The sequence below is a fragment of the Ammospiza nelsoni genome, chromosome 23 (genome assembly GCF_027579445.1).
Source record: "Ammospiza nelsoni isolate bAmmNel1 chromosome 23, bAmmNel1.pri, whole genome shotgun sequence".
Lineage (NCBI taxonomy): Eukaryota > Metazoa > Chordata > Aves > Passeriformes > Passerellidae > Ammospiza > Ammospiza nelsoni.
In genome coordinates, this window is record NC_080655.1 from 2,627,919 (window position 1) to 2,644,521 (window position 16,603).

The window sequence follows — 16,603 nt, forward strand, 5'->3', positions numbered from 1 at the left end:
GCTGCGGGTGTTATGGGCACCGGGGAGCCGGGGCAAAGCGGGGATTGGGCATCAGGGGGCCGGGAAAAAGCCGGGATTGGGCATCGGGGGGCCGGGGAAAAGCCGGGATTGGGCATTTCCCTCGGGAACGGGCCGGGCGGGCTCCGGGAGCAGCTCTGCCTTGTGAGGTCACAGCGCTGGCGGTGTGACAGCGGCTCTGCCCCGGTTCCCCTGGCACTGCCAGGGAGGGGCAGCGAGAAATGCCGGCTGGGAGGGAGGCCAAAACCTGCCCGAGATACACATTGGAATGGCGGCTTTTTGCAGGTGTTAAAAGGGATTTTATATGCGTGGCGTTAAAGTAACTTTGCTATAAAAATATGGTTTTCATTTGTGTTGTTAATTAAGCTTGGACGTAGTAGTGAAAGAGATGATATAAGTATGTGTTATAGATGCATAATATTGGCTTTTTGCTAATATTTATATGGATTTTATATGTGTGGTGTTAAAGTAACTTTGCTATAAAAATATGGTTTTCATTTGTGTTGTTAATTAAGCTTGGACGTAGTAGTGAAAGAGATGATATAAGTATGTGTTATAGATGCATAATATTGGCTTTTTGCTAATATTTATATGGATTTTATATGTGTGGTGTTAAAGTAACTTTGCTATAAAAATATGGTTTTCATTTGTGTTGTTAATTAAGCTTAGACGTAGTAGTGAAAGAGATAAGTATGTGTTATAGATACATAATATTGGCTTTTCGCTAATATTTAAATGGATTCTATATGTGTGGTGTTAAAGTAACTTTGCTATAAAAATGTAGGTTTCATTTCTGTTGTTACTTCAACTTAGACATAGTAGTGAAATAGATGCTATAAGTATGTGTTATAGATACATAATATTGGCTTTTCGCTAATATTTAAATGGATTCTATATGTGTGATACTAAAGTAACTTTGTTATAAAAAGATAGTTATCATTGCTGTTGTTACTTAAACTTAGTAGTGAAATACATAACTATGCGTAATAGATACATAATATTCGCTTTTTGCTAATATTTAAATGGATTCTATATGTGTGGAGTTAAAGTAACTTTGTTATAAAGACAGTTTTTATTTTGGTTGTTAATTAAACTTAGTAGTGAAATGGCTGATATGTGTTATAGATACGTATTATAATATTGGCTTCTTGCTAACATTAAAGTGGATTTCGTATGTATGATTTTGAAGTAACTTTGTTATAAAAATACAGGTTTCATTTCTGTTGTTACTTAAACTTAGTAGTGAAATACATAACTATGCGTTATAGATACATAATGTTGGCTTTTTGCTAATATTTAAATGGATTCTATATGTGTGGTGTTAAAGTAACTTTGTTATAAAAATATAATTTTCATTTGTGTTGTTAATTAAGCTTGGACGTAGTAGTGAAAGAGATAAGTATGTGTTATAGATACATAATATTGACTTTTTGCTAATATTTAAATGGATTTTATATGTGTGGTGTTAAAGTAACTTTGCTATAAAAATGTAGGTTTCATTTCTGTTGTTACTTCAACTTAGACATAGTAGTGAAATAGATGCTATAAGTATGTGTTACAGATACATAATATTGGCTTTTCGCTAATATTTAAATGGATTCTATATGTGTGATGTTAATTTTGTTATGAAGATAAATTTTTTATTTCAATTGTTAATTAAGCTTAGACATAGCAGTGAAATAGCTGATATGTGTTACAGACACACTGTAATATTGGCTTTTTGCAAGTATTAAAATGGATTTTATATGTGTGGTGTTAAAGTAACTTTGTTATAAAAATATGGTTTTTATTTCTGTTGTTAGTTAAGCTTGGACATAGTAGTGAAATAGTGAATAATGAATTTTGTGTTAAAATGCCCGCTTGGATGGGATAACAGCCCAAAAGCACAGCCAGGAAACACAGGCTCTAAAAAGGCAGAGCAAGGAGGGGCCATGTGAAATAGCTCCTGAATATGTAAATTAGTTTATTGATATGCATAAAAACTATGAATATTCAACAGAATGATTTAACTAAGAGGTATTTAAGGGGAATCCCCGAGGATAACAGGGTGCTCTTGGCTGACCCCATAACGTTTGTCCTTGTTTCCCATTGTCCTTTATTGAACTTCTTAATTTTCACAGGAGAGTGAAAGTGTTTTTCACATCTTTGCTCTCCTGTTGTCCTTTATTAAACTTTTACATTTTCACAGTTTTTCACAGGTGTTTTTCACTGTTTCACACTTTGCTCTATGGTCCTTGTGCCCTATTGTCCTTTATTTTCCTTTTAAACTTTTCCACAGGAGAGTGAATGTGTTTTTCACACCTTTGCTCTATGGTCCTTGTCTCCCGCTATCCTTCACTGAACTGTTTACATTTCCACTGGAGACTGAGCCTGTTTTTCACACCAACATCCTGAGAGTATCAGGAAGTGACAAAACACAAAAGAAGAAACGAGTGGAACCAGGAAGTTGTTGGTTTTGGGTGAAGGTTTATTGAATCATTGTCATTGTGTGCAATGGGATCAGAGGGATCTTTGGGCTGGATCAGGATCAGGATTGGGATCAGGATCTGTCACTGCAGCTCCTCCTGCACCTCCAGCAGCTGCAGGGACGTGAGGACTGTGCTGTGAAAAGAAAGCAGAATTTTCCTTGGTGTGACACATGAGTAATGCCATGGCTGACTCTCACAAATTAAATATCAATTAAATTAAAGTAAATATCATGTATATCTCTTAGGAGAAGTTTTATAGATTTATAGTTATGTTTTATCCTCTCCTTGTGTTGTTATTATGGGGTGGCCTGTTGGGACATTTGGGAGGGTGGGGTTGTTACTATGGCAACAGCTGATTTCCAATTAAGAATTAAGGAAGTGAAACTCCACCACTGGATAGGGAAGAAGGAGTCAATAGACAAAACTTTGGGAAGGGCTAAAGGGTTAAAAGGCAAAACCTCCATTGTGTAAACAAGCACATGCCATGGAAAAAAATCCTTTAAATTTTCTCTATTCAGTCTTCTGTTATATTTTTGATAAAGTTTTAATAAACCTTTTTTTGGAACTAATATTTAATAATTTAATAAATATAATATTAATAACATTTAATATATAAACATGGTAAAATTTAATATTTTAATAAACCTTTTTCGGAAGCAAACTTTAATAAAACTTTTTTGGAAGTGAGTATCGTTTTTCACACTGGGGAAGGGACGATGTTTGCAATGCCCCCTTGCCCACCCCTCTGTGTCCTTTGGGGCACACAGCCCGTGTTCCATGTCCCTCCCTGTCACTCACAGCACGCTCACAGCCCCAGGCCCCTCTTCAGCGTGGAGATCAGGGGGTATTTGCCCTGGTGGCAGAAGTTGCCAGTGAAGTCATCCAGGTCGATGGTCCACACCATGGCCCCTCCAAAGTTGTTCTTCTTCAGCCAGTCCACCTGGGGGGAGGAAAATCTCAGTGAGCGCCAGGAATTGATCCCACAGGAGAATCCAGCCCCATCCCAGCACTGCCCCCAGACCTTGAGGCCAAAGCTCCTCTCGTTGTCGTAGCCGACCCATTCGCTGCCCTTGTAGGTGTAGGGGACATCCTGAGGCGCATCCCAAGCCTGGGTGGCTCCAGAGCTCAGGAAGGTGCAGATCTAAGGAGAAAGAACAGTGGGAATGTCAGCCAGGTTAGTAACCCAAACCTGGGTGCTCAGGAAGGTGCAGATGTGCAAGAAAGAGCAGTGGGAACATGAGCCAGGTTAGGAATTTCGTGCTGGAAGTGCCAGCAGTGTCAGGGCTGCCCTTGCAGGCCGCCATGAGTCCCTCACACACCTCGTAGTAAGCCAGGAGCCCGGCCTCCCCGGTGTAGGGCCCTGCAGGGCCAGGCCCGGAGCTGGGGGCACCGATGGCCGTGTTGGATGGGTTCTGCAGGGTGAAGCTCTTTCCATATGTTGGGAATCCCACCAGCAGCTTCTGGGCTGGGGCGCCGTTGTTCTTCCAGTAGTTCATGGCGTATTCCTGGAAAAGGCAGCAGGGTTCAGGCTGTGCTGTGGCACGGGGAGCCCCGGGCCGGAGGCCCCAAAGGCACTCACAACACTGAGGGTGCTGCCGCTGCTGAACAGGGGGCTGTTCTCGCCCGTGGAGCCGTCCCAGGGCCCGTGGAAGTCGTAGGTCATGACGTGGATGTAATCCAGGTACCTGTGGGGAGCAGGGCTCTGTCCTCACCTGAGGGCCCGGAGCTGGGGCTGCCATCACCCCACAGCCCCTGAACTTGGGAAACCCTCAGGGGCTTTCACTGCCTGTCCACAGGGTGTCAGGTTGAGTTCTGACTCTGTCAGTGTTGTTTTAGTTTACTACATTGTTTATTTTATCCTTTTATTTCCTTCGCTATTAAAGAACTGTTATTTCCCACCCAGGGAACCCACCCCAGGACCAGCAGGGACCCCAGGTTTGTCACTCACTTGCCCAGCTCAGCAATCTCGTAGCCAGCCTGGATGGTGGAAAGTCCTCCAGCCACAGCAGCAGTGACCATGAGCCGGGGCCTGTTGCTCTGCTTGGCTTCCTGCTCGAAGGCTGCCACCATTTCCTGAGGGACCCAAGGCACAGCGATCACCTGGGGGCTCTCAGGGCTGAGGCTTTGCAGCCGCCCAGGGCTCAGAGGCAGAGCTGTGGCCAGCAGGGCCTGGAGCCAAGCCCACCTTAACCAGGACGGTGAAGAGGGACTTGTCCTGGGCAGGGCTGCCCCTGGAGCCGGGGTATTCCCAGTCCAGGTCCAGCCCGTCGAACTGATACTGGCGCAGGAACCTGACCACGGAGTTGATGAAGGTCTGGCGGTTCTGGGGCGTGGAGACCATGGTGGAGAACCTGGGCAAGCAGAGCAGGAGAGAGGTGAGGTTGGAATCCAACCTCTTCCTGCTTTCCCTCCCTCTCCCAGGAGTCATAATTGGAAATAGCTGGTTGGACTCACTTCTGTGTGCCGAAATTCCATCCTCCAATGGCCAGCAGGGTCTTCAGGTTGCGGTTCCTGCAAGAAAGGGACAGGAACTGGAGTGACCCCAAGGGTTTGGTCAGTGCAGCCTGGGTCACTTTTGTGGGAAAGGCCAAGAGCCACTGCCCCCATGCTCAGAGGATGGGGCTGTCCCCATGTCCTGCCTTGGCCGTGTCTCTGTCCTTCTTCACTCAGCATCCTTGTCACCAAAAAGGACAGGGAGGGAGCAGAGAAGGGCACAGGATGGCACAGGAGGGAGCAGAGAAGGGCACGGGAGGGAGCAGAGCCCTGCTGGGGCTCCCAGCACTCACTGGTTCTTGAGGCCATTGAAGGACTTGTAGAGGGTCTCGTCGTTCCACTCGTAGGTGGTGATCTCGTTGTTGTTCATGCCGGCGAAGGCGTAGATCAGGTGGTTGCACAGGTTGGGGTCGATGTTCTCGGGGGTGTACCTCCCCTCCCCAGGCCTGTACTGGGCCCAGTTGGTGAAGTAACAGGTCAGCACATAGGCAGTGCCTGCGGGGAGACAGCGGCCATGGAGGGGCTGCAGTGCCTGGCATGGCCCGGCCCTGGGCACGGCATCCCCACTGTGGGCACAGCTCCTGTGCCAGACTGCAGGGCAAGATCTGTTCTGTTGTCATCTGGGTGGCAGCTGGCTTTTGGCAAGCAGGCAGTTTGCCTTATCTCTCCCACAATCACTTCTCACTATGGACAGACATCTGCTGATAACAGCTATTGATTGATAAGAGCTACACTGCCTGACTGATAAGGACTACAACATCCCACTGGGAGCTGCTCTGCCCAGAAAGAGGAGCCAAGCATTGCCACCCAGATATAATCTGGAGATTCTGCAACACCAGCACAGCTTCTCCACTGGATTTACCAGAGGAGCAGCAGCTCCCTCTTGTTCCACTGGTTCTGACTCTGTCGGTGTTGTTCTAGTGCACCGCACTATTTATATTATCCTTTTATTTCCTTTCCCTATGAAAGAACTGTTATTTCCTCTCCCATATTTTTTACCTGACAGCCCCTTAATTTAAAATTTATAGTAAATTAGAGGGGTGGGGAGGGTTCACATCCCCCATTTCAGGCGAGGCTCCTGCCTTCCTCAGGGCACCTACCGAGCTGGGCGTTCAGCAGCAGGGCCAGACCTGCAGGGCACAAGGAAACAACAACACACGGTCACTGCTGGGCCTGGGCAATGCAAACCCTGCAGCAAGGCTCAGGCACAAGAGTTTGGCTAACATTTCACCAAGCACTGCATTTCTCCAATGATTTCAGGTAAAAGCACCAAAAAGAACCCAAACAGATGCGAAAGGAATCGTTGAGCTTTGAGATTGAAGTCTAAAAGCACATTTCCATTGCAGCCTGCAATGAACTATGTCCATGCTCAGGCAGAAGAGTTTCACTAAAATTTCACCAAGCACTTAATTTCTCCAGTGATTCCATGAAAAAGCACCAAAAAGAACCCACACAGATGCCAAAGGAATCATTTGGATTTCAGGTTTATATCTAAAAGCACATTTCCATTGCAGCCTGCAGTGAGCTCTGTCCATGCTCAAAGCAGAGCAGATCCCCAGCCCCAGCAGCGTTAAAGAAGAGAAATTTCCCTCCCCAAAGGAAATTGAGAAATCTCTGACAGAAAAGAGAGAGAGCAGCGTTTTCATGCCTCCAGCCCCCGGGCAGGCAGCAGAGCAGCAGTGCCAGAGCCCCCAGCCCTGCTCAGGAGGGCACAGAGCTCCAGCCCAGCAGCACTCACCGGTGAGCAGAGTGAGCTTGGCCATCCTGGACCAGACTGATGTGCTCGGGCTCTCTCCCTCTTTTATACCCTGCTCCTCTCTGCTGCCAGCGTGGGACCCACAGCGATGGACAAACATTACGCAACTTGGCAGGGAGCAGTGTCACCAAACCTGTCACCAGCACAATGGGCCCCGGCTCTCCAGCTGCAGGGGTCACTGCCGTGGGGCTGTGCCACGTCCTGGAGCTGCGAGGGCAGATAAAGAGCGGGATTAGATTGTGGGGTTGTTCAAATGTTGTTCTAACAGCAGCTCTGTGTCCCCCGGTGGCTGCAGGGGTGACCTTGTGCTGTCCCTGAGCCCTTCCCAGGGGCTGGCACTGCCCAAGCCCAGCCTGGGTGTCCCTGGTGGCAGCGGCCCCAGGCAGGGCTGAGCGGGGCTCTGGCTCCAGCCCGGGCACTGCTGGGGGCTCTGCGCTCACCTGGGCTGTGGGACAGAGGGACCCTGGGGCTCTGAGCTCACCTGAGCTGTGGGACAGAGGGACCCTGGGGCTCTGAGCTCACCTGGGCTGTGGGACAGAGGGACCCTGGGGCTCTGAGCTCACCTGGGCTGTGGGACAGAGGGACCCTGGGGCTCTGAGCTCACCTGGGCTCTCCTCTGGCAAACAGAGGAAGGTTCTTTATTTCTTGGAGGGTAAACTCCACAAGGCACTCTCCGGAGTATGAACCCAGTTAATTTTCCTCTCAAATTTGTCCCCTCATTTTCCCGCTCATCTCTTTCACAAACTGAGACACCCCTGTGTTGCTGAGCATTCCCTTTTTTCCCTAAGTGAAGCTCCATCAGCTGAATGCCTCAAAATATCCTTTCCACATTTGATCTTCTGTCCCAATGGAGACTCCAAGCTCCCTCCCTGTGTGAGGAGCCTGGGGACTGGATTTCTTCCCTTTTCCCTCTGTCGGACAGAGGGACCTTGGTGCTCTGAGCTGTGTCTTGCCCACCCAGGTGAGGTGGGGTCTCCTCTGGAAGCAGACATGAGGAGTCCCATTACTAAAGAAAAACCACATTGGTTTTTACTGAGTCATTCTCCACCTGATAAAGCAAAATTCTTCTGTAAGAAGCGTTGTTTTTGTCATCTTCTTTCCCTAATCTCCTGACACCCATGGTCACAAGAACAAGTGGGAGGACAACGCAGCAGAAGCTGATTCTGATTCACTTCGTTTGCAGCAAGCCTTGTGCCACACCTCTGTTTTGGTAATTCCAGTGTTGGTGTTCCCAGCAGCCAATGGAATGGGCAGGATGAGAGTTTTACCGGGAAGATGCAGCTGGAAAAACCAGAGTGGTGAAATCTCTCTGCAACCCAACACTGGAATAGATGGAAGGTCCCTGTCTGCTCTTTCTAATTGGAATTCTTTCAGCAAGGACCAATTCTTGTGCCCTTCGTTACTTCCCAGCACTCCAATGGAACCCACAGCAAAACACCTTTGTTAGAACAGAAGGGCAGGATAAGTCCTGAAGGAAAACTCCTGATTTGTTACCCCCACATGAAAACAAATCAGTGTCCTTGATCCTGCCCCAAATGCTCTCGTGTCTATACCCAAACACCTTCCCTGGGTAACAGAGCTGAAAATGCTCCAGAGGTCACTGAGGGCAGGATTTTCCAGACCTATCCCAGCTGAATTTGTCTTTATCAACCAAGAAAAACATTGGAAAAATACTCCTTGAGGATGTTGTCCTGTTATCAGCTGTGTCCCACCCCGTGCCTGCAGCAAATACCAAGGCTCAGGTTGGCACATTTTAATCTGCAGATCAGCCAGCATCTGATACCAGATTGTTTTCCAGGTTTCCAGTCATCCAAGGCTGGGTGACCTCCTGGAAAGTCACCTTCATGTCACCCCACAGGGAATTAAACCTCCCAGTGCAGGGACAGAGCCGTGTCCCCATTCCTGAGTTGGGAAAAGGGAAGAAATCCAGTCCCCAGGCTCCTCACACAGGGAGGGAGCTTGGAGTCTCCATTGGGACAGAAGATCAAATGTGGAAAGGATATTTTGAGGCATTCAGCTGATGGAGCTTCACTTAGGGAAAAAAGGGAATGCTCAGCAACACAGGGGTGTCTCAGTTTGTGAAAGAGATGAGCGGGAAAATGAGGGGACAAAGTTGAGAGGAAAATAAACTGGGTTCATACTCCGGAGAGTGCCTTGTGGAGTTTACCCTCCAAGAAATAAAGAACCTTCCTCTGTTTGCCAGAGGAGAGCCCAGGTGAGCTCAGAGCCCCAGGGTCCCTCTGTCCCACAGCCCAGGTGAGCTCAGAGCCCCAGGGTCCCTCTGTCCCACAGCCCAGGTGAGCTCAGAGCCCCAGGGTCCCTCTGTCCCACAGCCCAGGTGAGCTCAGAGCCCCAGGGTCCCTCTGTCCCACAGCCCAGGTGAGCTCAGAGCCCCAGGGTCCCTCTGTCCCACAGCTCAGGTGAGCTCAGAGCCCCAGGGTCCCTCTGTCCCACAGCCCAGGTGAGCTCAGAGCCCCAGGGTCCCTCTGTCCCACAGCCCAGGTGAGCGCAGAGCCCCCAGCAGTGCCCGGGCTGGAGCCAGAGCCCCGCTCAGCCCTGCCTGGGGCCGCTGCCACCAGGGACACCCAGGCTGGGCTTGGGCAGTGCCAGCCCCTGGGAAGGGCTCGAGGACCGCACAAGGTCACCCCTGCAGCCACCGGGGGACACAGAGCTGCTGTTAGAACAACATTTGAACAACCCCACAATCTAATCCCGCTCTTTATCTGCCCTCGCAGCTCCAGGACGTGGCACAGCCCCACGGCAGTGACCCCTGCAGCTGGAGAGCCCGGGCCCATTGTGCTGGTGACAGGTTTGGTGACACTGCTCCCTGCCAAGTTGCGTAATGTTTGTCCATCGCTGTGGGTCCCACGGTGGCAGCAGAGAGGAGCAGGGTATAAAAGAGGGAGAGAGCCCGAGCACATCAGTCTGGTCCAGGATGGCCAAGCTCACTCTGCTCACCGGTGAGTGCTGCTGGGCTGGAGCTCTGTGCCCTCCTGAGCAGGGCTGGGGGCTCTGGCACTGCTGCTCTGCTGCCTGCCCGGGGGCTGGAGGCATGAAAACGCTGCTCTCTCTCTTTTCTGTCAGAGATTTCTCAATTTCCTTTGGGGAGGGAAATTTCTCTTCTTTAGCGCTGCTGGGGCTGGGGATCTGCTCTGCTTTGAGCATGGACAGAGCTCACTGCAGGCTGCAATGGAAATGTGCTTTTAGATATAAACCTGAAATCCAAATGATTCCTTTGGCATCTGTGTGGGTTCTTTTTGGTGCTTTTTCATGGAATCACTGGAGAAATGAAGTGCTTGGTGAAATTTTAGTGAAACTCTTCTGCCTGAGCATGGACATAGTTTATTGCAGGCTGCAATGGAAATGTGCTTTTAGACTTCAATCTAAAAGCTCAACGATTCCTTTCGCATCTGTTTGGGTTCTTTTTGGTGCTTTTACCTGAAATCATTGGAGAAATGAAGTGCATGGAGAAACTTGAGCGAAACTCTTGTGCCTGAGCTTGTGAGCAGAGCCTTGCTGCAGGGTTTGCATTGCCCAGGCCCAGCAGTGACCGTGTGTTGTTGTTTCCTTGTGCCCTGCAGGTCTGGCCCTGCTGCTGAACGCCCAGCTCGGTAGGTGCCCTGAGGAAGGCAGGAGCCTCGCCTGAAATGGGGGATGTGAACCCTCCCCACCCCTCTAATTTACTATAAATTTTAAATTAAGGGGCTGTCAGGTAAAAAATATGGGAGAGGAAATAACAGTTCTATTAATAGGGAAGGAAACAAAAGGATAATATAAATAGTGCGGTACACTAGAACAACACCAACAGAGTCAGAACCAGTGGAAGAAGAGGCAGCTGCTGCTCCTCTGGTAAATCCAGTGGAGAAGCTGTGCTGGTGTTCCAGAATCTCCAGATTATATTTGGTTAGCAATGCTTGGCTCCTCTTTCTGGGCAGAGCATCTCCCAGTGGGATGCTGTAGTTCTTATCAGCCATGCAGTGACATTCAATAGCTGTTATCAGCAGGTGTCCCCTCTCGAGGGTGGAGATAAGGCAAACTGCCCACTTGACAAAAGCCAGCTGCCACGCAGATGACAACAGAACAGATCTTGCCCTGCAGTCTAGAATGAGCGGGGGATGCCGTGCCCAGGCACTGCAGCCCCTCCATGGCCGCTGTCTCCCCACAGGCACTGCCTATGTGCTGACCTGTTACTTCACCAACTGGGCCCAGTACAGGCCTGGCCTGGGCAAGTTCACCCCTGAAAATGTCGACCCTTGCCTGTGCAACCACCTGATCTACGCCTTCGCCGGCATGAACAACAACGAGATCACCACCTACGAGTGGAACGACGAGACCCTCTACAAGTCCTTCAATGGCCTCAAGAACCAGTGAGTGCTGGGAGCCCCAGCAGGGCTCTGCTCCCTCCCGTGCCATCCTGTGCCCTTCTCTGCTCCCTCCTGTGCCATCCTGTGCCCTTCTCTGCTCCCTCCCGTGCCATCCTGTGCCCTTCTCTGCTCCCTCCCTGTCCTTTTTGGTGACAAGGATGCTGAGTGAAGAAGGACAGAGACACAGCCAAGGCAGGACATGGGGACAGCCCCATCCTCTGAGCATGGGGCTAGCAGCTCAGGGGTGCTGTGGACATCCATTCTATGATTTTATGACATACAATAACTCAGGTTCCTGCCTCTTGCCCTGCAGGAACAAAGACCTGAAGACCCTGCTGGCCATTGGAGGATGGAATTTCGGCACAGCCAAGTGAGTTCAAACCATTTCCAGCCCTAAATGGCAATGTAGGAACAAAATGAGAAGGGGAAGGGGCTCCATGGGAACCCCACCTCTCTCCTGCTCTGCTTGCCCAGGTTCTCCACCATGGTCTCCACGCCCCAGAACCGCCAGACCTTCATCAACTCCGTCATCAAATTCCTGCGCCAGTATCAGTTCGACGGGCTGGACCTGGACTGGGAATACCCCGGCTCCAGGGGCAGCCCTGCCCAGGACAAGTCCCTCTTCACCGTCCTGGTTAAGGTGGGCTTGGCTCCAGGCCCTGCTGGCCACAGCTCTGCCTCTGAGCCCTGGGCGGCTGCAAAGCCTCAGCCCTGAGAGCCCCCAGGTGATCGCTGTGCCTTGGGTCCCTCAGGAAATGGTGGCAGCCTTCGAGCAGGAAGCCAAGCAGAGCAACAGGCCCCGGCTCATGGTCACTGCTGCTGTGGCTGCTGGACTCTCCACCATCCAGGCCGGCTACGAGATTGCTGAGATTGGCAAGTGAGTGACCAGCCTGGGGTCCCTGGTGGGATTTGAGAGATTTCCTGAGAGTGATGAGGTGAAAGAGCCCCTGAGGGTGGGGTGATGGCAGCTGCAGGCCCTCGGGTGAGCACAGAGTCCCTCTCCCTGCAGGTACCTGGATTACATCCATGTCATGACCTACGACTTCCACGGCTCCTGGGAGAGGAACACTGGAGAGAACAGCCCCCTGTTCGCTGGCCCTGCCGACAGCGGCGACTACAAATACTTCAACGTCGTGAGTGCTTCTTTGGGACACCCACAGCTCCCAGATCCTGGGTGAGATTTCGAGGAATTCATCCTTCAAATCCTAGCAAAGATCTGAGAGGGAATGGTTTCTTGCAGGAATACGCCATGAATTATTGGAAGAGCAATGGTGCCCCAGCTGAGAAGCTCCTGGTGGGATTCCCAACCTATGGAAAGAGCTTCACCCTGCAGAACCCATCTGACACCTCCGTTGGAGCTCCAGCATCCGGCCCTGGCCCCGCTGGACCCTACACCAGGGAGGCTGGAACTCTGGCTTACTACGAGGTAGGGATGTTCCATCACATTCCTCGCTCAAATCATTTGAAGGAATTGGTCAGGAAGCTCCCGTGGAGTTTCCATTTGAAGGAATTGATCAGGAGGGTCCCATGGAGGTTTCATTTGAAGGAACTGATCAGGAAGCTCCCGTGGAGTTTTCATTTGAAGGAATTGATCAGGAGGCTCCCATGGAGTTTCCATTTGAAGGAATTGATCAGGAGGCTCCCATGGAGTTTCCATTTGAAGGAATTGATCAGGAGGCTCCCATGGAGTTTCCATTTGAAGGAATTGATCAGGAGGCTCCCATGGAGTTTCCATTTGAAGGAATTGATCAGGAAGCTCCTGTGGAGGTTTCATTTGAAGGAATTGATCAGGAAGCTCCCGTGGAGTTTCCATTTGAAGGAACTGATCAGGAAGCTCCCGTGGAGTTTTCATTTGAAGGAATTGATCAGGAGGCTCCCATGGAGTTTCCATTTGAAGGAATTGATCAGGAGGCTCCCATGGAGGTTTCATTTGAAGGAATTGATCAGGAAGCTCTTGTGGAGTTTTCATTTGAAGGAATTGATCAGGAAGCTCCTGTGGAGTTTCCATTTGAAGGAATTGATCAGGAAGCTCCCGTGGAGTTTTCATTTGAAGGAATTGATCAGGAAGCTCCCATTTGAAGGAATTGATCAGGAGGCTCCCATGGAGGTTTCATTTGAAGGAATTGATCAGGAAGCTCCTGTGGAGTTTCCATTTGAAGGAATTGATCAGGAAGCTCCCATGGAGGTTTCATTTGAAGGAATTGATCAGGAAGCTCCCATTTGAAGGAATTGATCAGGAGGCTCCCATGGAGCTCTCTGCGTGGCTCAGGCACAGAGCTCTCCATGGAATCACCAGGAGGGAGTTGTGCACTCAGGGAATGGGGAGGCAGCACAAAACCAGAGGATGAAGCCAAGGCAAGGGCAGAGCCTGGGCTTTTCCCTTTTTGTGGATAACATTCCTGCTTCCTTCTCCTTAGATCTGCTCTCTCCTGAGCTCTGGAGCCACCCAGGCTTGGGATGAACCCCAGGATGTCCCCTACGCCTACAAGGGCAGCGAATGGGTCGGCTACGACAACGTCAAGAGCTTTGGCCTCAAGGTCTGGGGGCAGTGCTGGGATGGGGCTGGATTCTCCTGTGGGATCAATTCCTGGCGCTCACCAGGACTTTCCTCCCCATAGGTGGACTGGCTGAAGAAGAACAACTTTGGAGGAGCCATGGTGTGGGCCCTGGACATGGATGACTTCACTGGGGATTTCTGCAAGGAAGGCAAATACCCCCTGATCTCCAGCCTGAAGAAGGGCCTGGGGCTGCAGAGCAGCGGTGAGTGGCTCCAGAGAGCAGGAGCAGCTCCTTGGTGGAGATTCCCGAAATTCCTACAGGGGTGTGGGAGGGATGAAACATTTTCAACCCTTTTCCCACCCAAATTCCAGATTGTGTTCCCCATCTGAGCCCCTTCCTCCCATCACTGAGGGTCCCACCACCAGCAGCAGGAGCAGCTCCTTCATGGAGACCCCCAACCTTCCTATGGAGGTGTGGGAGGGATGAAACACCAGGAACGTTAAAACAAACCTGCTCCTTGTGGAGCAGCTCCTTCATGGAGACTCCCAAAATTCCTATGAAGGATGGGGTGGAATCAAACACTTCCAACCCCTTCCTGCCTAAATTCCAGACTCTGTTCCCCTTCCTCCCACCCATTTGAGGCTCCCACCACCAGCAACAGGAGCAGCTCCTTCATGGAAGGACTTCTTATGGAGGTGTGGGAGGGATGAAACACCAGGAACATTCAAATAAACCTTTTCCTCGTTGAATTCTTGAATTCCAGACTGCGTTCCCCCCTCTGAGCCCCTTCCTCCCATCACTGAGGCTCCCACCACCACCCGCAGCAGGAGCAGCTCCTTCATGGAGACTCCCAACCTTCCTATGAAGGATGGGGTGGAATCAAACACTTTCAACCCTTTCCTGCCTAAATTCCAGATTGTGTTTCTCCCTCCTCCCATTTGAGGTTCCCACCATCAGCAACAGGAGCAGCTCCTTCATGGAGACTCCCAAAATTCCTATGAAGGATGGGGTGGAATCAAACACTTCCAACCCTTTCCTGCCGAAATTCCAGACTCTGTCCCCCCCTCCTCCCATTTGAGTCTCCCAACACCACCACCAGCAACAGGAGCAGCTCCTTGATGGAGACCCCCAACCCTCCTAAGTAGGTGTGAGAGGGATGAAACACCAGGAATGTTAAAATAACCCTATTCCTGGTTGAATTCTCGCATTCCAGACTGCGTTCCCCCCTCTGAGCCCCTTCCTCCCATCACTGAGGTTCCCACCATCAGCAACAGGAGCAGCTCCTTCATGGAGACTCCCAACCTTCCTATGAAGGATGAGGAGGAATCAAACACTTCCAACCCATTACTGCTTAAATTCCAGACTCTGTTCCCCCTCCTCCCATTTGAGTCTCCCAACACCACCAGCAAAAGGAGCAGCTCTTTATGGAGGAGCTTCCTATGTAGGTGTGGGATGAAACACCAGGAACGTTAAAATAACCCTATTCCTGGTTGAATTCTTGCATTCCAGACTGCGTTCCCCCCTCTAAGCCCCTTCCTCCCGTCACTGAGGCTCCCACCACCACCTCCGGCGGCTCTGGCGGCTCTGGCGGCTCCGGCGGCTCTGGATTCTGTGCCGGGAAACCCAACGGGATCTACGCAGACCCCAACAACAAGAGGAACTTCTACAGCTGCCTGAACGGCCAGACCTTCGTGCAGAGCTGCGAGCAGGGGCTGGTCTTCGACCCCGCCTGCTCCTGCTGCAACTGGCCCCAGTGATTGCCAACCCTTTCGCAGCCAGTCCATCCCTCGGATTTCATTGTGTGCAATAATCATGATTAAACAAAGCTTTCTCAGAGCAATCCTCTCTGTTGTAACTCTATTTTTTTTTTTTTTTTTTTTTTGCATTTTCATGGCTCCCAGGGAATCCTGGAGTGCGTGGCTGTTAAAATTCCCGACAGCAGGTGTCAATGTTGCCTGCTCTTCTTCCCGGCCGTGGTGGAGGGAATTTTCCAGGAGTTTTTTAGAGATTTTCCGGCAACATTCGGAGAAGAAAAGCGGCTGCAAGCCTGAAAGCTGAGTTGTTGTTCATCTTTGTCACAAATCCATATCTGAGGCAAAGAGGAATTTTTTAAGCATTTTTTAATAGAAATAGAGCACTTTGATAGGTAAAAAACCCCCAAAAACAGGATAAAGGCAGAGTTTGTTTCTCCAGGGTTTCAAAGCCTGTGGGAGACATGGAATCACGGAATCCCAGCGTGGGCTGGGTTAGAAGGGACCTTAAAGTTCATCCCATTCCACCACAGGCCATTCTTCCTGTTTGGGACAGGCAGGAAAGCTCCTCTCTCTCTGAGTCCCACCAGCTCAGTGGATAAATATAAATATAAATATAAATATAAATATAAATATAAATATAAATATAAATATAAATATAAATATAAATAAATATAAATATAAATATAATATAAATATACACATAGAAATACACATAGAAATAGAAGTATACATAAAAATATAAATAGAAATAGACATAGAAAATTAGTATAAATATAAGTAGAAATAAACATAGACATAAACATAAGAACATAAATTGTATAGATAAACACATCAATACCTATACCCATAAATACAGATATAGATATAGATGTGGATGTAGATGTAGATATTGATAGAAATAGAAATATACATAGAAATAGAAGTATACATAAAAATATAAATAGAAACAGACATAGAAATATTAGTATAAATATAAGTAGAAATAAATATAAATATAAATGTAAATATACACAGAAATACACATAGAAAATACACATAGAAATAAAAGTATACATAAAAATATAAATAGAAATAGACATAGAAAATTAGTATAAATATAAGTAGAAATAACTATAACTATAACTATAACTATAACTATAACTATAAATACAAATAGAAATAGAAATACACATAGAAGTATTAGTATAAATATAAGTCTACATTGATATAAATAGTATCAACAAACACAACTATACCTATACCCATAAATAT

At 49.0% G+C, this 16,603-nt stretch overlaps 2 protein-coding genes across 2 annotated transcripts; one reads left to right on the forward strand and one right to left on the reverse strand.

The window, feature by feature from the left end:
• Positions 1-2,464: 2,464 nt before the first annotated feature.
• On the reverse strand, positions 2,465-6,753 carry LOC132083290 (acidic mammalian chitinase-like). The gene is made up of 11 exons (XM_059487917.1): positions 6,718-6,753; positions 6,080-6,109; positions 5,273-5,474; positions 4,941-4,997; positions 4,672-4,837; positions 4,435-4,559; positions 4,066-4,171; positions 3,806-3,991; positions 3,508-3,627; positions 3,285-3,426; positions 2,465-2,619 (listed from the first exon to the last, which is right to left on the reverse strand). Exons 1-10 carry the CDS (start codon positions 6,740-6,742, stop codon positions 3,292-3,294), a joined length of 1,152 nt encoding a protein of 383 aa, XP_059343900.1. The 5' UTR covers positions 6,743-6,753; the 3' UTR covers positions 2,465-2,619; positions 3,285-3,291.
• A 2,858-nt stretch (positions 6,754-9,611) lies between these two features.
• On the forward strand, positions 9,612-15,438 carry LOC132083280 (acidic mammalian chitinase-like). The gene is made up of 11 exons (XM_059487906.1): positions 9,612-9,695; positions 10,317-10,346; positions 10,901-11,102; positions 11,413-11,469; positions 11,574-11,739; positions 11,852-11,976; positions 12,109-12,232; positions 12,340-12,525; positions 13,517-13,636; positions 13,718-13,859; positions 15,108-15,438. The coding sequence occupies exons 1-11, from the start codon at positions 9,671-9,673 to the stop codon at positions 15,353-15,355; spliced, it is 1,425 nt and encodes a 474-aa protein (XP_059343889.1). The 5' UTR covers positions 9,612-9,670; the 3' UTR covers positions 15,356-15,438.
• Positions 15,439-16,603: the final 1,165 nt, after the last annotated feature.

Coding starts and splice junctions, on each gene's coding strand:
- LOC132083290 (XM_059487917.1), bottom strand. CDS start 6,742: ATGGCCAAGCTCACTCTGCTCACCG. Junction 6,110..6,717: donor CAAGCTCACTCTGCTCACCG/GTGAGTGCTGCT, acceptor TGTGCCCTGCAG/GTCTGGCCCTGCTGCTGAAC. Junction 4,172..4,434: donor GAGATTGCTGAGCTGGGCAA/GTGAGTGACAAA, acceptor TGCTCCCCACAG/GTACCTGGATTACATCCACG.
- LOC132083280 (XM_059487906.1), top strand. CDS start 9,671: ATGGCCAAGCTCACTCTGCTCACCG. Junction 11,740..11,851: donor TCTTCACCGTCCTGGTTAAG/GTGGGCTTGGCT, acceptor TGGGTCCCTCAG/GAAATGGTGGCAGCCTTCGA. Junction 12,526..13,516: donor GAACTCTGGCTTACTACGAG/GTAGGGATGTTC, acceptor CCTTCTCCTTAG/ATCTGCTCTCTCCTGAGCTC.